Raw genomic sequence first — 21,032 nt, 5'->3', positions numbered from 1 at the left:
AGGGGGAGAAACGTCATTGGCCACAGAGCCATTATAGATGTTCCTGGCCAACGTGGTGGGAACATCACAATGTGCACTGCCATCTCCAATACGCATGGTGTCCTCCACCGTCATGCCAACCTTGGACCATACAACACAGCCCATATTCTCACATTTCTGGACAGACTCCACAACATTCTCATACCACCAGAGCGCATGAATGATGCAGACCATCAAAGAACCCGGTACTTTGTAGTATGGGACAACGTGAGCTTTCATCGTGCAGCCCCAGTCCAAAACTGGTTTGCTGACCACGCACCATTTCTCGTGCAATACCTCCCACAATACTCATCATTTCTGAACCCCATAGAAGAGTTATTTTCGGCATGGCGGTGGAAGGTATACGACCGGCAGCCCTTTGTGCGCATGCCTCTTGTGCAGGCTATGGAAGAGGCATGTGATGAGATTGATGTGGGTGCGATTCAGGGATGGATAAGGCACTCAAGGCGCTTCTTCCCTCGATGTCTGGCAAGGGAAGATATTGCCTGTGATGTGGACGAGGCTGCCTAATGATGCTGCCTAATTATTTTTCTTGACTCTTTTTTTCTTTTTTTAATATATATTTTTTCTGCACATTTTTTCAGAAATTTTCTTTTTCAGTTGACTGTTTTTTTGTGAGCATATTTTTGTTCAGTCCAATGTAAATATATCTGCTGTGCATATGTTGCACTGACTTGTTTGGTGAAAAATGTAAAATAAAATCTTTCAACAGCATGTGTGTGTATCTGCAAATATTTCTGTGCATCTGAAGAATTTTCAACAATTTGAACTATTTTAGTATTATGGTAAAGCATAGTAAAGATGAGAGTGCTTTTCATTATGCCCAACAGTGTGTAATTGGTTAGACAAAAATCTGGTAATATGAATGAAGTGTGTGCCATTTCGTGCAAACGTTTGATTTTGATAATGCTATATGTAGTTTTGGTTGCAGTGCTTCATTTTGCAGAATATATGAGGTATTTTGCAGTTTGGGTGTGTGGTTTTGTGAATTGTGTTAAGTATTTTGATAAAACCAGCCTAGTTTGCAAAATTGTGTTTTAGCAATTGGGAAAAATGAAAATAGCATGTGCAGGAGAGGTAAGAAAAAAAATGTGAGAGGCTTGTAGGCACCTCCCTCTTTCAAATGTTTATAAAAGATAACCATACAAAAATGTATCTAACATTTTTAAGACAGATTAGTGCTAAAATGACCGTCTGTTCAATTACTTGAATTCCATTTAGTTAGTTCTCTAGAGGGAAATCAAATAACTCACGAGAGAAATCAAGTCAAGAACAATGTGGGACGCTGGGTTGAAGGGAGTTGTAGTTTTCAATAAGCAAATATTCAACCTTGTTCAGCGCAGAAACTTGGTAATTAACTACAATGACCCTAATCCATTGCACCTGTTGTTTCCAGCTCAGAGACTGTCACTTGTTGCCATTACCACAAAGTTATAAAACCCTCCCTATTTCTACAATTTCTCTTCATAAAATGTGATTTTAAACCTTACCTTAACCACACTGCTAACCTTATGCCTAACCCTCACTTTATGACCAAAAAGCAAATTTTTGTTTTCATGAATTTGTACAACATAGCCAATTTTGACTTTGTCGCTGTGCTATCTCATGGAAACTCACAGAGACTTATACCGTTTTAAGCCTGCTACATTTTTATTTTTATTAACTAGGCAAGTCAGTTAAGAACAAATTCTTATTTACAATGACAGCCTACCACCGGCCAAATCCAGACAATGCTGGGCCAATTGTGCACCGCCCTATGGGACTCCCAATCACGGCCAGATGTGACACAGCCTGGATTCGTACCAGGGGTAGTACTAGTGACACCTCTTGCACTGAGATGCAGTGCCTTAGACTGCTGCGCCACTCGGGAGCCGTTAGATACACACCGATCACATGAGAGAGGAATGTACACAACACAATGACTAGAGGGATAGAGAAAATTGGTGAAAGTATGCTTTATCTAATTTGAAGAACTAGTAAAATGATTTCAGCTCTGGAGCTGATATTGCTTGAGCAAAGATGAGATGATGACTTTAAGGAATGAAAAACAATATAGTCATTAAATAAATACTAAGTAATATACACAACTGAAATATTTTATTATTTCATAGTAATTTTCATAGTAATGTTTCATGAACTGAAATAAAAGAGCCCAGAAATGTTCCATACGCACAAAAAGCTTATTTCTTTCAAATTTTATGAACCAATTTGTTTATATCTCTGTTAGTGAGCATTTCTCCTTTGCCAAGAAAATCCATTTACCTGGCAGGTGTGGCATATCAACGTTGATTAAACAGTATAGTCATTACACAGGTGCACCTTATGCAGTTCTGTCACACAACACAATGGCACAGATGTCTCAAGTTTTGAGGGAGCGTGAAATTGGCATGCTGACTGCAGGAATGTCCACTTGAGCTGTTGCCAGAGAATTGAATGTTCATTCTCTACCATAAGCCGCCTACAATGTCATTTTATAGAATTTGGCTGTACGTCCAACCGGCCTCACAACAGCAAACTACGTGTAACCTCTCCAGCCCAGGACCACCACATCCAGATAAAATATTGAATTTGGCCTTTACCATTATAGCCCATAGAAACACTGAAACACACATTGAATAACATACAGTATTAATAGTTGGCAAAAAGACAGTCAAAAAACAAATAATGAGGAATAATGTTTTGATGTGTCTGTCCTATATTCAGACCCCATGACTTTTTCCACATTTTGTTACATTACAGCCTTATTCTAAACTAAATTAAATTACTTTTTCCCCTCCTCAATCTACATACAATACACCATAATGACATCGCGAAAACAGGTTTTTAGAAATGTTTGCAAATGTCTATATATAAAAAAATTATTTACATAAGTATTCAGAACCTTCGCTATGAGACTCGAAATTGAGCTCAGGACAGGTGTATCCTGTTTCCATTGATCATCCTTGAGATGTTTCTACAACTTGATTGGTAAATTCAATTGATTGGACTTGATTTGGAAAGGCACACACCTGTCTATATACAGTTGAAGTCTGAAGTTAACATACACTTAGGTTGGAATCATTAAAACTTGTTTTTCAACCACTCCATACATTTCTTGTTAACAAACTATAGTTTTCGCAAGTCGGTTAGGACATCTATTTTGTGCATGACCCAAGTAATTTTTCCAACAATTGTTTACAGACATATTATTTCACTTATAATTCACTGTATCACTATTCCAGAGGGCCAGAAGTTTACATACACTAAGTTGACTGTGCCTTTAAACAGCTTGGAAATGATGTAATTTGAGTCAATTGGAGGTGTACCTGTGGATGTATTTCAAGGTCTACCTTCAAACTCAGTGTGTCTTTGCTTGACATCATGGGAAAATCAAAAGAAATAAGTCAAGACCTCAGGAAAAAAAATGTAGACCTCGACAAGTCTGGTTCATACTTGGGAGAAATTTCCAAATGCCTGAAGGTACCACGTTTATCTGTACAAACAATAGTACGCAAGTATAAACACCATGGGACCACGCAGTCGTCATACCGCTCAGGAAGGAGACGTGTTCTGTCTCTTAGATATGAACGTACTTTGGTGCGAAAAGTGCAAATCAATCCCAGAACAACAGCAAAGGAACTTGTGAAGATGCTGGAGGAAACAGGTACAAAAGTATCTATATCCACAGTAAAACGAGTCCTATATCGACATAACCTGAAAGGCCGCTCAGCAAGGAAGAAGCCACTGCTCCAAAACCTCCATAAAAAGCCAGATTATGGTTTACAACTGCACATCGGAACAAAGATCGTACTTTTCTGAGAAATGTCCTCTGGTCTGATGAAACAAAAATAGAACTGTTTGGCCATAATGACATCGTTATGTTTGGAGGAAAAAGGGGGAGGCTTGCAATCCAAAGAACTGTAAGGCTGTCGTGAGAGAGAGTAGACCAAAGTGTAGCGGAGTTAGTGTTCATCATTGAATATTTAATCACAGAAAGAACACTATACAAACAAAACAAGAAAACTGACAGCCAAACAGTCCTGTCAGGTGCAAACACTAACAGAAACAACTACCCACAAAACCCAAAGGAAAAACATGCTCCTTATGTGTGACTCCCAATCAGCAACAACGAGCTTCAGCTGTGCCTGATTGGGAGCCACACACGGCCCAAAACAAAGAAATACAAAAACATAGAAAAAGGAACATAGAACGCCCACCCAATGTAACACCCTGGCCTAACCAAAATAAAGAACAAAAACCCCTCTCTATGGCCAGGGCGTTACAGTACCCCCCCCCCCCCCCCCCAAGGTGCGGACTCTGGCCGCAAAACCTGACACTGAAGGGGAGGGTCCGGGTGGGCCTTCTTACGGCGGCGGCTCAGGTGCGGGACGTGGCCTCTGGCCGCGCCGAAGGTCTGGTGGGCGACCCTGACTGCGCCCGGCTGGTGGGCGGCGATGGCTGCGCCCGGCTGGCGGGCGTCCCTGGCGGCTCCGGAGGCACTGACCCAGGATTCACCAGGCTGGGGAGATATGAAGGAGGCCTGGCGCTGGGCGCAGGCACAGGACTCACCAGTCTGGCGGGCTGCTCTGGCGGCTCCGGCGGCTCCGGGCTGGCGGGCGGCTCTGGCGGCTCTGGCGGCTCTGGCCCAGGATTCACCAGGCTGGGGAGACATGAAGGAGGCCTGGCCCTGGGCACAGGCACAGGACTCACCAGGCTGGGGAGACATGAAAGAGGCCTGGCCCTAGGCGTAGGCACAGGACTCACCAAGCTGGCGGGCGGCTCTGACTGCTCTGGACAGGCGGCCGGCTCTGGCGGCTCCTGACTGGCGGGCGGCTCTGACGGCTCCTGACTGGCGGGCGGCTCTGGCGGCTCCTGACTGGCGGGTGGCTCTGGCGGCTCCGGACTGGCGGGCAGCTCTGGCGGCTCCGGACTGGCGGGCAGCTCTGGCGGCTCTGGACTGGCAGGCAGCTCTGGCGGCTCCTGACTGGCGAGACTCACTGGAGGCCTAGTCCTGGGAGGTGGCACAGGACGGACCAGGATGGGGAGACCCACTGGAGGCCTGGACCTAGGAGGAGGCACAGGACGGACCAGGATGGGGAGACCCACTGGTGGCCTGGACCTAGGAGGAGGCACAAGACGGACCAGGATGGGGAGACCCACTGGTGGCCTGGACCTAGGAGGAGGCACAAGATGGATCAGGATGGGGAGACCCACTGGAGGCTTGGACCGAGGAGGAGGCACAGGATATACCGGGCTGTGGGGGAGCACTGGAGTTCTGGTATGTATGCTCGACATGCTTACTCCAGGCTGAATGCCCACTTTGGCCCGGCACGGGCGGAGAGCAGGCATTGGGCGAACTGGACCCTCCCAGCGCGCTGGAGACACAGTACGCAACGCCGGCGCAGGATAACCTGGACCGAGGAGGCACACTGGAGACCAGATGCGCTGAGCTGGCACCATCCGCCCTGGCTCGATGCCTGCACTCGCATGGCACTTGCGGGGGGCTGGTATGTAGCGCACCGGGCTTTGAACACGCACTGGGGACACCGTGCGCTCCACAGCATAACACGGTGTCTTACCAGTACCACGCTGCTTCCGGTAAGCACAGGGAGTTGGCTCAGGTCTACCGCCTGACTCCGCCAATCTCCCCGTGTGCCCCCCCAACATTTTTTGGGGGGGCTGCCTCTCGTGTCCTACCTGCCTCCCAGGCAGCTTGTCACAGTGGTCCCGCAATTGCTCCCATGTCCAGTCAATCCTTGACTCCAACACCTCCAGCGACCAGGATGCCATCTCCTCCCGAGCGCGCTGCTTCCAATAGTCCTCCTTGACTTCCATCTGCCCTCTTCTCCGCTGCTTGGTCTTTTTGTGGTGGGTAATTCTGTAAGGGCTGTCGTGAGAGAGAGTAGACCAAGGTGCAGTGGAGTTAGTGTTCATCATTGAATATTTAATCACAGAAAGAACACTATACAAACAAAACAAGAAAACTGACAGCCAAACAGTCCTGTCAGCAACAACGAGCTTCAGCTGTGCCTGATTGGGAGCCACACACGGCCCAAAACAAAGAAATACAAAAACATAGAAAAAGGAACATAGAACGCCCACCCAATGTAACACCCTGGCCTAACCAAAATAAAGAACATAAACCCCTCTCTATGGCCAGGGCGTTACAAGAACACCATCCCAACCGTGAAGCACGGGGGTGGCAGCATCATGTTGTGGGGGTGCTTTGCTGCAGGAGGGACTAGTGCACTTCACAAAATAGTTGGAATCATGAGGGAGGAACATTATGTGGATATATTGAAGCAACATCTCAAGACATCAGTCAGGAAGTTAAAGCTTGGTCACAAATGGGTCTTCCAAATGGACAATGACCCCAAGCATACTTCCAAAGTTGTGGCAAAATGGCTTAGGGACAACAAAGTCAAGGTATTGGAGTTGCCATCACAAAGCACTGACCTCAATCCTATAGAACATTTGTGGGCAGAACTGAAAAAGCGTGTGCGAGTAAGGAGGCCTTCAAACCTGACTCAGTTACACCAGCTCTGTCAGGAGGAATGGGCCAAAATTCACCCAACTTATTGTGGGAAGCTTGTGGAAGGCTACCCGAAACGTTTGACCAAAGTTAAACAATTTAAAGGCAATGCTACCAAATAGTACTTGAGTGTATGTAAACTTCTGACCCACTGGAAATGTGATGAAAGAAATAAAAGCTGAAATAAATAATTCTCTCAACTATTATTCTGATGTTTCACATTCTGAAAATAAAGTGGTGATCCTATCTGACATAAGACAGGGAATTTTTACTAGGATTACATTTCAGGAATTGCGAAAAACTGAGTTTAAATGTATTTGGCAAAGGTGTATGTAAACTTCCGACTTCAACTGTAAGTCCCCTACAGTTGACAGTGCATGTCAGAGCAAAAACCAAGCAATGAGCTCAAAGGAATTGTCCGTATAGCTCTGAGATAGGAATGTGTCGCGGTACAGATCTGGGGAAGGGTAGCAAAAAAAATCTGCAGCATTGAAGGTCACCAAGAACACAGTGGCCTCAATCTTAAATGGAAGAAGTTTGGAACCACCAAGACTCTTCCTAGAGCTGGCTGCCTGGCCAAACTGAGCAATCAGGGAAGAAGGGCCTTGGTCAGGGAGGTGACCAAGAACTCGATGGTCATTCTGACAGAGCTCCAGAGTTCCTCTGGACATGGGAGAACCTTCCAGAAGGACAACCATCTCTGCAGCACTCCACCAATCAGGTCTTTATGGTAGAGGGGCCAGACAGAAGCCACTCCTCAGTAAAAGGCACATGAAAGCCCACTTGGAGTTTGCCAAAAGGCACCTAAAGGACTCTCAGACCATGAGAAACAAGATTCTCTGGTCTGATGAAACCAAGATTGAACTCTTTGGCCTGAATGCCAAGCGTCATGTCTGGAGGAAACCTGGCACCATCACTACGGTGAAGAATGGCGGTGGCAGCATCATGCTGTGGGGATGTTTTTCAGCGATAGGGACTGGTAGACTAGTCAGGATTGAGGAAAAGATGAATGGAGCAAAGTACAGAGAGATCCTTGATGAAAACCTGCTCGAGAGTGCTCAGAACCTCAGACTGGGGCGAAGGTTCACCTTCCAACAGGACAAAGACCCTAAGCACACAGCCAAGACAACGCAGGAGTGGCTTCGGGATAAGTCTCTGAATGTCCTTGATTGGCCTAGCCAGAGCTCGGACTTGAACCCGATCTAACATCTCTGGAGAGACCTGAAAATAGCTGTGCAGCGACGCTCCCCATCCAACCTGACAGAGCTTAAGAGGATCTGCAGAGAAGAATGGGAGAAATTCCCCAAATACAGGTGTGCCAAGCTTGTAGGTTCATACCATAGAAGTCTGGAGGCTGTAATCGCTGCCAAAGGTGTTTCAACAAAGTACTGATTAATGGGTCTGAATATTTATGCACATGTGATATTTCCATTTTGCAAAATTTTTTATAAAAAACTGTTTTTGCTTTCTCATTATGGGGTATTGTGTGTAGATTGATGAGAAAAAACAAAACAATTTAATCAATTTTAGAATAAGGACTTGACAAAAAGTGAAGGGGTCTGAACATTTTCCGAATGCAATGTATTAGAAAGCTCAGGATTTTTTTGTTTTTGTTGACACCCCTTATTTTTGGGGGGCACAAAACTACCTCCATACTTCCACTCATTCGTATGGGTCCTGTGACACGTGTGGTAGTCATAGCAAAACAGAGAACACCATCGTGTTTGTGAGAGTCTCCCTTTCCATAGAGTGGTCATAATAGTTTGTAGGTCAAACCGTTTGGACGCTACAGATGTTTCGTGAGAAGACCAATTTTCGGGATGTCTCATGGTCTGACAAACACCACTGTAACTCCAAATAACACTGTAACTAAGGCACCTTCGATTGCAGATGCAGAAAGCCAACATAGGCGGATGCGGTGGATTGAGACACAGCCTGATGGATTTTAAAGGGATTTTTTTATTATGTTACTTAGATTGACACACGGGTGCATCAACAGACTCTTAAGGATAAGGTAGTGAGACTACTTTCTGGAAGACAATGCCATGCTGACTCACATGCTTTCCAATTTGTGGGTTGGGCTAAGGCTTAAGAGGGTGTGAACTATGCTGAATGGGTGTAAACAAAGAAGAGCTCTCTAGGTCTGAAAATCTCATAAAAATCTTTCAAAGGGAATTTTCCCATACTTGTCTCCAAAGTGGGAGAACAAGTTTATCACCTTTTAAAGCAAAATAACTTTCCAATGTTTCCTCCAACTACAGTGTATGATATACTATTTTGAAGCTCAGTCTGTACTTTTATAAAACATTTAAAATAAGCAAATCACTTACCTTCAATATACACTGAGTGTACAAAACATTATGGACAACTTCTTAATATTGAGTTGCACCCTCCCCTTTTGCCCTCAGAACAGCCTCAATTCGTCGGGGCATGGACTCTACAGGGTGTCAAAAGCATTCCACAGGGATGCTGGCCCATGTTGACTCCAATGATTCCCACAGTTGTGTCAAGTTAGCTGGATATCCTTTGGGTGGTGAACCATTCTTGATACACACGGGAAACTGTTGAGTGTGAAAAACCTAGCAGCATTGCAGTTCTTTATACCAACGGTGTGCACCTGGCACCTACAGCCATACTCCATTCAAAGGCACTTAAATCTTGTGTATTTCCCATTCATCCTCTGAATGGCACACATACACAATCCATGTCTCAATTGTCTCACAGCTTAAACATCTTTATTTAACCTGTCTCCTCCCCATCATCTACACTGATTGAAGTGGATTTAACTAGTGACATCAATAAGGGATCATAGCTTTAACCTCGATTCACTTGGTCAGTCTATGTCATTGGAGGAGCGGTTGTCTTTAATGTTTTGTACACTCAGTGTAAGCCTCAATAGAGAAATCTGGACACAAACGTTCACAGACAAAATGTGCAGGCATTTTTTTACATTCCCACATTTTGAGAGTAACAATCATCATTCAGTGTGATATGACAACAGTAAAAACACAATGTACATGTATGGTATGCAGAATTTGGTATTTCTAGGATTTTTTGAATATTGTATACTGTAGGTGTTGAATGATAGAATTCTGACATAAATCATTCTTAATCTGCTAGCTTGACTCTGGGCAGACATGAGAGAGGATAATGTCTATCATGTTCTTGATGATGATAGGAGGTGGGTGGAGGGCATGGGGGAGGTGGTGGGCAAGGGTCATCTCCCAGGCATCTATCAGCAAAACATCCAGACCCTTGAACATAGCCCTGAGCACCCCGTCCAGCTGCACTGAGAACCAGTCACTATTGTACAGGCTCACTTTCGGGTCCAGGGCCTGGAGGTTGGCCGAGCGCAACACCACCAGGGTCCCCGAAGCCCGGTCCAGAAGCCGCAACACCGCCCGCCGAATGTGGCGTAGTCGGCGAATGTAGACCTGTAAAGGGAAGGTGCTGAAATGGGACCATATGCTGATGAACACCACAGTATTTGACCCACCAGTTAGTCCATCCAGCTCATTAGCTACATAACGCATCTCACTGGCGATGACAGTGTTGAAGCGGATTGGAGGACCGTGACAACGGTACTTCAGCAGGATGTTGTGGGCACTGTCCACAGCCATGAAGGGCCCCACATTCTTAGGACTGTAAAGGTTAAACTCCTTCAGGTCTGTCACAAAGAGCAAGGGAGAGTTGGGAGTTGGACAGACAGAAGAGAGCGTTAGAAAGCACAGCAGAGAGTGAAAGATGCCGCAGGACTCACCTGCTACTAAGATGTTGAGGTACTCGAACCACTGTCTGACAGTAGAGTCTCCGTACATGTACACCACCTTGCCCTTCAGACACTGAGTGGCAGATGAGTCGTTAAACTGGCGCATCACACCACCACCCAGCGCTCGCCAAGACCCTTGGAAGTAATACCCGGAAGGAGTGATCCTGGTAGACTCTGTCTTCATGCTGCTTCTCTCCACGTCTGCTTTGTCTGAAAGAGGAAAGCAAGCATCTTGCACCAGCTAGCATCATCACTTTACAGGCAATAGAGGTGCTAGGGCTTTCCCACCTTACATTACTGTAGATGCAGTAGTTGGCTCGAATACTGTCCTGCACACCCAGAAACTCTCCAGAGTTGAAGTATACAGCCACAAAGCAGAGCAGAGCAGTTAGTAGGCTGGCTAGCTAGTGTTAAAAAGATAAACACACAGTTGTACTGTGGTATCTCCTTGCTTGCCTACCTTTTTTCTCAGGCAGCACAATGACACTGTCAGACCCTGAAGGATGAATGGGAACTTTGATATTTACACCGCTGAGAAAAAGTGGAGAAAGAATCATATTTGAATGTTAAATAAACTCAATGCAATCTGATACATTGGAAACAAAGTCTGTGAATACATTTCACACACTTTTAAACACATTCACTTGCATACTGTAAAACTCACTGACCTCTGAAAGAGCAATGCCTCCTTGTTCACGAGCAGATGGTTCACATAGGGTCCCCTGGCGTGGTTGATCCGTGTGTCACAGCTCAGAAGCTTGGGCTTGTAGCAGTACCAGGGCTCCCCTGTGTGGGGGTCTGTGTAATTACACAGCGGCTTCTGGTTTGTCGGCAGACACAGGTTACATACAGTTGTCTGGGACAGTTTTCCAGAGCGGAACAGACTCTGAAAGGGAATCCGGTCGGGCCGTTCCTCTCGTATCCGTCGTAGAACATGAACTGCCTCACTAGGATGGACCAGTGTCACCTCCACCTGTGCAGACCCCTGCCATAGTAACGGGAAAATGGCAGAGTAGGTCCCATTCCTGTGGTCCAGCACCTGTCCTGCAACACCTGCCTCCAACTTGGAGGAATGCAGCCGGGCCAGCAAGAAGTCTCCACCATAGCTTTTGGGACACCCCTGGAAGTCATGCATATGGACCAGAGCCTCCAACTGGTCCCCTACGTGCCACTCTCTCCTGCCCCCTGCTGGCAGGATCACAAAAAGGCTGTGTGCTGGGTCACTGGTCTGGTTCAGGGACACATTCACAGAATGGGGCTGAGGCTGTGGCCAGGCGATGGACTCCAGGAGGTCACGCTCCTCCAGAGCTTCCTCCGGTGAGGGCTCCTGGCTACAGTAGCTCTGGTTGCGGTCCAAAGGAGATGGGCCCTCTGGGAGGAAAGCTGAGTGGATGTTGCTTTGGTGCTGGTAGAACATTGACACTGCTTGGCAGTTGAGCTTCTGCTGAGTAAAGAGAAGAGGTCACTAACAGGCATGCTACACTGGACACTAACTTTTACAGGGCGTGTGACGCTTCCATTAATTTCAATGAAACATGGACATAAGCAGCACAGCTCTGTGAGAGACTTGTGCTGTTCAGTGTAAAATGACTCTCTGGTACTATTTTCAAGAATTTGACGCATGACTCACACCCAAGAACACTTGATAAAGTGGCTTGCATTCTGCTGATGCTGGCAAAATCTATGCATCAAGTGTAGCATCTAAAAACCTACTGTTTCCGTGATGCCCTAGCTGCTCTTAGCAACATGGGTGTATTTACATACACTAGCTTTGCTTTCAATTGTATTGGGTTGTACAAAAACAGTCCATGGAAGCCAGAAGTTAAATACATTTCCATTTCAACTTACTGTGCCGATGGGCAGGACTGTTGGTCATTATGAAGGCTGACTTTGACAAAAAATATCTAAAGTATCGTATTATTAAACAGATTTTCCAAATATGGGTCTGTTGTCAACCGACTTCCTCTGCTTACCTCATGTCAAAATAAAAGTCCTTCCCGTGCGCCATATGTGGACAGAGAGGAAGTGGGTCTACAACAGACCCACATTTGGAAAGTCTGTTTAATAATACGATCCTTCAAATATTCTGTCTCAAATTCCAACCTTCATTATGACCAACATTCCTGCCACCCAGCACAGTAAGTTGAAATGGAATTGTATTTAACTTATGGCTTCCTGTGGACTGTTTTTGTGCCACCCAATATAATTAAAAGCCACACTAGTGTATATAAATACACCCACGTTGATAAGAGCAGCTAGTGAAGCCACAGTGTAGCTCCCCTGTTGAGGGGGAGAAGGTGATAGAAGCAATGTGAGATTGGCTCGTATTAGGCCAGATGGCTTTACCCTACCTCCAGAATGTTAATGTTGCTGAACAGGAAGAAGAGGCCTGACAGTGCCAGCAGGAAGAAGATACATATATATTTGGACAGGCTCCTCCACATGGTGTCCATCCTCTGTTAGTCAGCCTGATATTGACACAAAGAAGCTGGTAAGGGACAGATCACCATTTTATTTAATTCTGTTGAGCCATTTTCTTTGACCAAGTTAAATTGTAAAAAAAAGTTTAAAAAGTTACATTTTCTTTCTTATACCTCTCAGATATAGGACAGAAACAAAGACCTTATATCTGAAACTCAGTCTATTCTTGTTCTGAGAAATGTGTACTACTCCCTTCACAGAACAGCGCAAAATGGTTCTAATCAGAATAGAAAGAGGAGTAGGAGGCCCGGTGCACAACTGAGCAAGAGGACAAGTACATTAGAGTGTCTAGTTTGAGAAACAGACCCCTCACAAGTCCTCAACTGGCAGCTTCATGAAATAGTACCCGCAAAACACCAGTCCCAACGTCAACAGTGAAGAGGCGACTCCAGGATGCTGGCCTTCTAGGCAGAATTGCAAAGAAAAAGCCATATCTCAGACTGGCCAATAAAAATAAAAGATTAAGATGGGCAAAAGAACACAGACACTGGACAGAGGAACTCTGCCTAGAAGGCCAGCATCCCAGAGTCGCCTCTTCACTGTTGACTTTGAGACTGGTGTTTTGCGGTTATTAAAACAGTGGGCCATTTTAGTAAACTAAATGCCATTTATTTTTAGTAATTTTGTAACGGAGACGCTGAGAGTCGAGAAGCAAGTGCAGGGGGTGTGTTTAATAACACAATAAACATGGACCGATACAAATCAAGCATAGCATCTGGATATGAAAAACAATTAAATACTGCCTTGGGAATGAATCAAAGGGAGTGACAGATATAGGGGAGGTAATCAGTGAAGTGATGGAGTCCAGGTGAGTCTAATAATGAGGCGCAGGTGCATGTAACGATAGTGCCAGGTGTGTGTAATGATGATCAGAGCTCCGACGTCGAGCGCCGGAGCCAGTGAAGACGTGACACATATTTTAGTCACATCACATTTTTATTGCCTCATTATCATATAGTAAACATAAACCACTAACTTCCATGTGTACTAATATCATAGTGTCATTTATTTGGGGGCTTATTCACCACATGAGGAAGTAAAAACTCAAAACACATTAGCTAGATCGCTAACACTAAATATAACACTCACCGTTAGTTTTATTCTAACAGTTTAATTTCATTTAAAAAATGTTGCAGTTGTAGCCTGCTACCCTATGCATTCGCAATGGCCGATGCACAATTGTGCCTTTCGCACGCTTCGTATCTTAAAGCCATATAAAATATCTCAGTTGTAAAATAGTTGCTGTTGAGCTCAATATTAAGACATGACAAATAAAAAGTATACCCACAGAAAGCTGAGAACAACAGTTGCTTCCAAAAGGTATGTATTTCCTGCAATTGGATTTTGAAATGTTATACAATCAGAAGCCTTTTTTCTCTCTCCCGGAGTGCACATCAAGAGGCTCGCTTCTATTGAAGTCTGTAGTATTTTTCCCGTCAATTTATGGATGCAAACACTGTCTTCTCCCATGGAAACGTTGCATTTGGTCTTGTTTGAATCATTCGGTCTCGTTTGAATCACTGGGAGGGAGCCATGGCGTGTGCCTTATTTGCATCAATGATTTGTTGTCACCAGATTGCAAATTACACTGAAAAGAATTAAATCTCTCCAAAATAACTCAATCTCTCATTCTCTATATTAACACGTAACTCAACACAAGGCATCCATATAAGGTCACGATTGGTTGTGTGCAAGGACGATGGTTAGCTAGCTCAATCACAGTCAAGGTTAGGGTTAAGGTTAGGGTTATGTCTAGGATAAGGCCCTAACCCTAGCTTCATGTCCACTCTGAGCTCAACCCTAACCGTAACCCTGATCCTAACTCTAGCTTCATGTCCACATCCCGGCCACATCCCGGAGTTTAGAGTTTGTCTGTCTGTCTGTCTGTCTGCCTGCCTGCCTGCCTGCCTGCCTGCCTGCCTGCCTGCCTGCCTGCCTGCCTGCCTGCCTGCCTGCCTGCCTGCCTGCCTCCCTACTTGTCCCTGCTTGTCTAAGTCTATATATCTGTCAGCCTGCCTGCCTGTCTGTCAGTCTGGGAGTGGATAGGTCTGTCTTTTTGAGTCTTTCACCAATTTACAAATTGCAGCTCTATCACCAACCTTTCTGCGTTGAATGCGATGTACTGTATAGATGTATGCGCCAATACCCTTGATACAGTGCATTCGGAAAGTATTCAGACCCCTTGACTTTTTCCATATTTTGTTACGTTACAGCCTTATTCTAAAATTGACTAAATATTTTTTTTCCTCATCAATCTACACACAATACCCCATAATGACAAAGCAAAAACAAGTTTTTAGAAAATTTTGAAATTTTTGCAGACCCTTTACTATGTACTTTCTTGAAGAACCTTTGGCAGCGATTACAGCCTCGAGTCTTCTTTGGTATAACGCTACAAGCGTGGCACACCTGTATTTGGGGAGTTTCTCCCATTCTTCTCTGCAGGTCCTCTCAAGCTCTGTCAGGTTGGATGGGGAGCATCACAGCACAGCTATATTCAGATCCAGTCTGAGGTCCTGAGCGCTCTGGAGCAGGTTTTCATCAAGGATCTCTCTGTTCATCTTTCCCTCGATCCTGACTAGTCTCCCAGTCCCTGCCGCTAACAAACATCCCCACAGCATGATGATGCCACCAAGATGCTTCACCATAAGGATGGTGCCAGGTTTCCTCCAGACGTGACGCTTGGCATTCAGGCAAAAGAGTTCAATCTTGGTTTCATCAGACCAGAGAATCTTGTTTCTCATGGCCTGAGATTCCTTTAGGTGCCTTTTGGCAAATTACAAGCGGACTGTCATGTGCCTTTTATTGAGGAAGGTTCTCCCATCTTCACAGAGGAACTCTGGAGCAATGTCAGAATGACCGTCGGGTTCTTGTCACCTCCTTGACCAAAGCTCAGTTTGGCCAGGCAGCCAGCTCTAGGAAGAGTCTTGGTGGTTCCAAACTTCTTCCATTTAAGACTGATGGAGGCCACTGTCTCCTTGGGGACCTTCAATGTTGCAGACATTTTTGGTACCCTTCTCCAGATCTGTGCCTCAACACAATCCTGTCTCAGAGCGCAACGAACAATTCCTTTGACCTCATGGCTTGGTTTTTGCTCTGACATGCCCTGTCAAATGTGGGACTTATATAGACAGGTGTGTGCCTTTCAAAATCATGTCAAATCACATGAATTTACCACAGGTTGACTCCAATCAAGTTGTAGAAACATTTCAAGGATGATCAATGGAAAGGAGGCACCTGAGCTCAATTTCAAGTTGCACATAAAGGGTCTGAATACTTATGTAAATAAGGTATTTCTGTTTTGTATGTTTAATACATTTGCAAACATTTCTAAAAACCTCTTTTCACTTTGTCATTATGGGTTATTGTGTGTAGATTGATGAATAAAAAAATGTGATGTCTTTCTCTTCCATATCCATATTGTGATGCCAATCTTCCCCCATTCAACGCAATACATTCACTAAGGCATAAACTCTGTGACACATCTTTTCCCATTGAATGTAATGACAAACATCAACCCCGTGACACACATCTTTTTCCATTGACTGCAATGTACTGTGAAAAATGTCAACCCTGTGACACTCATCTTTTCCTATTGACTGCAATGTATTGAGAAAAATAGTGACATTTACTTTTTTTCAAAACAGTTTCAGAATGACGCCATCAGGCTGGTAATGGGCTGTCTCAGTCCACTGCATCCGCCCTTGTCATCCTTACACATCTGCTGTGGAAGATGGGAGAGCTACAGCAGTGTTTGTCAGACCAGGAATCTAAAATAACCTAAAATCCGTCTTCTCACGACAGCGTCTGAATCGTGCGATCCGAAATCCATACTCGCACGAACACAATGGTGTTCTCTGTTTTGCTCTATGACCACCACAAGTGTCACCGGACTCGTCTGAAGCCAGTACCGCAGATCTGCCAACTTCTGTCTGTAGCGTCCAAGCAGTTTGGGCTACACACTAATGTTTTTATTTTTTATTTTATTTAACCTTTATTTGACTAGGTAAGCTGCTCCAGTTAAGAACAAATTCTTATTTACAATGATGTCCTACCCCGGTCAAACCCTAACCCGGACGATGCTGGGCCAATTGTGCGCCGACTCCCAATCACAGTCGGTTGTGATACAGCCTGTAATCTAACCAGGGTCTGTAGTGACTCCTCTAGCACTGAGATGCAGTGCCTTAGACCGCTGCGCCACTCGGGAGCCCACCATCGAAAGTTGAGACTCTCACAAAAATGTCTGTTTTCTCTAGGACGCCCACAAGCCTCACAATTCTCCTCTGAAGGTAGCCTGGTACCAGTTAAAAATGTTTTATGGAAGTACAGTGCATTCGGTAAGTACTCAGACCCCTTGACCTTTTCAAAATGTTGTTACGTTACAGCTTTATTCTAAAATGGATCAAATAAGTGTTTTCCCTCATAAATCTATACACAATAACCCATAATATCAAAGCAAAAACAGGTTTTAAGAAATATTTGCTAATGTATTAAATAGGTATTCAGACCCTTATTTACATAAGTATTCCGAACCTATGCCATGAGACTCAAAATTGAGCTCAGGTGCATCCTGTTTCCATTGATCTGTCACACCCTGATCTGTTTCACCTGTCTTTGTGCTTGTCTCCACCCCCCACTAGGTGTCTCCCATCTCTCCTCATTATCTCCTGTGTATTTATACCTGTGTTCTCAGTTTGTCTGTTGCCAGTTCGTTTTGTTTGTCAAGCCTACCAGCGTTTTCCCCTTTGCTCCTGTCTTCTAGTTTTCCATTCTGCCTGCCCTGACCCTGAGCCTGCCTGCTATCCTGTACTTTGTCCCACCACACTGGATTATTGACATCTGCCTGCCCTGAGACTGTCTGCCATTCTACACCTTTTGGACTCTGATCAGGATTACTGACCTCTGCCAGCCCTTGACCTGTCATTTTGCCTGCCCCCTGTTCTAGTAATAAACTTTTGTTACTTCGACACTGTCTGCATCTGGGTCTTCCCTAAAACGTGATATGATCATCCTTGAGATGTTTCTACAACTTGATTGGTGCCAACCTGTGGTAAATTCAATTTTTTGGACATGATTTGTAAAGGCACACACCTGTCTATATAAGGTACCACAGTTGACAGTGCATGTCAGAGCAAAGGAATTGTCCATAGAGCTCTGAGACAGGATTGTGCCGAGGCACAGATCTAGAGAAGGGTACCAAAACAATTCTGCAGCATTGAAGGTCCCCAAGAACACTGTGGCCTCCATCCTTAAACGGATGAAGTTTGGAACCAACACGACTCTTCCTAAAGCTGGCCCCCCGGCCAAACTGAGCAATCAGAGGAGAAGGTCCTTGGTCAGGGAGGTGACCAAGAACCCGATGGTCACTCTGACAGAGCTCCAGAGTTCCTCTGTGGAGATGGGAGAACCTTCCAGAAGGACAATCATCAGTGCAGCACTCCACCAATCAGGCCTTTATTGGAGAGTGGCCAGACGGAAGCCACTCCTCAGTAAAAGGCACATGACAGCCTGCTTGGAGTTGCCAAAAGGTACCTAAAGGACTCTCAGACCACAATGAAACCAAGATTGAACTCTATGGCCTGAATGTCAACCGTCATGTCTGGATGAAACCTGGTACCATTCCTAAAGTGAAGCATGTTGGTGGCAGCATAAATGTTGGTGGCAGCAAATATGAATAACCCCTATGATGTAACTATGTTTTTGTTGTATTATTTCACTGCCATACTGTGTTTGATCTTGTCTAGCCATCTTGTCTCAAGAGGACCACAATGGAAATAAGTCCCAAACTTTATTGTGTGTTATCCTTGATGATTTTATTCATGTGCATGTATATCTTTTAAGTTTCATGTGTGCTTGTTTTTTAAAATGGTCGAATTAATAAACTAAACTAAAACTAATGCTGTGCCCCAGAAACCTTATTTTGTTGTAAAATTCTAGTTGCTTCCATTTTGTTTCAATATATTTATGTGTTTTGTGAAATATTAGCTTTTGTCTGAAGAAGAAAAAGACAGGAAATTGAATAGCTAATTTGACCTATGCACTAACAAGACGAAGGTTTGACACATGCTGGAGTACTGTAGTTTTATTGCAACAAGATCTCATAGTTTCACTTACATATTTGACGTATTATGGAAGCATTAATTCCACATGGTTACACGGTTAAAACAGAAACAACTCAAAGGATTAAGCTTAGGTATTAATGCCGAGTGGTTTAGGTTAGGGATATGGTTTGGGATAACCTTAAAACAAAATAATGCACCGTTTCCATCAAGTATCATCAAATATTCTCACGGCTTGCAAGAGCATTATGAACTGTCATAGTGCTGTGGTCAGAGCAGCTCGCTTTAGTCTGATCAGCGTGATTTGCCTCTGATCATCATGAGTTTGTATGAGTGCTCAGCAAGAGTTAAAAAATGTGTGAGCGCCGAAGGCAGCATATATCAACGTTCTCAGGGCCGTTTCAAATGTCCAAAGTCTATTTCTAGTGATCAGCCTGCTTTATTGATCTAATGTACTTCAACAACAGAATTACCCACATTGGACAAAATGAAAACGTTAACCATAATCAGAGACTAAACAGTGTTGGTTTACAATTACATTGTTTATGCTCTATTCTTACAATAAAAGTGACTCAAATGACACAATAAATTATTTACAATTCAGTTCCTATTGGGCAAAATATAATCTAAAACACAACCAAAACAAGCTGCAAATGCATCCAACAAGTTTGTACAGTCAAAAGCTTGATGTAACTTTGGACTAAACTATAAGTGTCAAATTACTTCAAATGGGGGGACTAGATACATAAAGTGTTTTCATTTCTAAATGGTAAAAGAGATGTATTAAAATACCCTCAAAACACAGTGGGAGGAAACAGAAAGACCAGAATTATCATTATTTTTGGCACAAAGTTCATTAGGTTGATTATAATGCCAGCAGGTTGTAGGCCACTGCAATCAATGAGAAATGGTCCTTAATCAATAACCCGTCAAGGAACAGATCAAGCAAAAATTAAAGATTGGCTCTTTGCGTGTCATTTCTTTTCTCTAATCCTTGATTCCATATTCACAGTGAAAATATCAATACAATGCAGCCTGTACCAACAGATGAAATATGCTCATGTGGTTCCTGTAATAATTGATTAAGTTAGTTAGTTGTGCTGTAGTTGCTTACCGTTTATGTATTGTCCCTCTTTGTCTAGAATAAATTATTTACAAACTTGATGTCCTGTCCACTGTTATTCGAGGCTGTCTGTCTGAAGAGCATTCATATGTCCTTTACAACCATAGAAGTAGATAGAGGGCGCATTTAGGGTTGTGTCAGTAATGACATTTTGTCCGGCAGTTATTGTCATGCAAATGTCTGCTGGTCTCACGGTAATTGACTGTTAATTAACAAACACGTTTAGCATCTCCAGGCCTCCATGCATACAAGCCGCTGATGTGCACCTTTGGAACATCTACATTTAAAAGTCTAATAAAATATACACCATCACAATAAATCCATTATTTATTTTAGGCAGGTCTAAAGAAACATTATTATATGAAGTAAATGTATTTCAGAAGAACAGAATAGGAGTCAGTCTACTCCTGTATGTTTTCTGTCTATGTATCCATACTATAGGCTGTAGGCTAGTTCAATTAGCAGACAACATATGCTTATAAGTCCCGTGCCATTATTTTATATTATATGATTTTATAGTAACAATATAATTGAACTTAGCTGAATAAAATAGAATGGAATTTTTTCCATTCTGGGGCGAGTGCACATATGAAATGGCTATGTTGAGTGTAAAAGTTATAATTTGAAATATGTCCTATATGCTCGATTTTGTGTTATTTGGCTACTTTAGTTGTGAATGATACAAACCTTAGAATGTCTTAGAAATCAAAACATGTATGGGCTACATGATGCGACTATAGGATATTGATTTTAGAATGTCTCACCAAAAGCTTGCGCTCTCTTCCTTCCCTCAGGCTGTTCTCTCATCAAGTGATCATATTATCACCCTGTCGTGGAAATTCTTACACAGGGACACTCGAAGTCTATCTTAAATGAATCATTGTTTATTCGTCAGCACGCTTGAGAGGTTCCAACCAACTCAATGCACCATAATACACATGTCAATCAGGAGCTCTCTCTGGGCAGACCAGGCAGTTGTCTTATAAATGGCTATACACAGACAAATTATATTTGCATGATTTAGCATAATTAATTCATCATTACCGTTTT

General features: G+C 43.9%; 1 protein-coding gene across 2 annotated transcripts; it reads right to left on the bottom strand.

Annotated features, from left to right (window-relative positions):
- Positions 1-9,259: 9,259 nt before the first annotated feature.
- Positions 9,260-20,119, bottom strand: LOC106605712 (NXPE family member 3). 2 transcript variants are annotated; one of them, XM_014201610.3, is made up of 6 exons: positions 19,974-20,119; positions 12,671-12,787; positions 10,988-11,763; positions 10,780-10,850; positions 10,311-10,529; positions 9,260-10,217 (listed from the first exon to the last, which is right to left on the bottom strand). In XM_014201610.3, the coding sequence occupies exons 2-6, from the start codon at positions 12,770-12,772 to the stop codon at positions 9,667-9,669; spliced, it is 1,719 nt and encodes a 572-aa protein (XP_014057085.1). In that variant the 5' UTR covers positions 12,773-12,787; positions 19,974-20,119; the 3' UTR covers positions 9,260-9,666. The 2 variants fall into 2 exon arrangements, with proteins under 2 accessions (XP_014057085.1, XP_014057086.1); XM_014201611.3 differs by having other exon boundaries at positions 10,988-11,760.
- Between the last annotated feature and the right edge of the window lie 913 nt (positions 20,120-21,032).

The sequence above is a fragment of the Salmo salar genome, chromosome 05 (assembly GCF_965601325.2).
Source record: "Salmo salar chromosome 05, fSalSal1, whole genome shotgun sequence".
Classification (NCBI taxonomy): Eukaryota; Metazoa; Chordata; class Actinopteri; order Salmoniformes; family Salmonidae; genus Salmo; species Salmo salar.
Note: the sequence above shows the minus strand (reverse complement) of the source record. Positions and strands in the feature narration are given on the sequence as shown.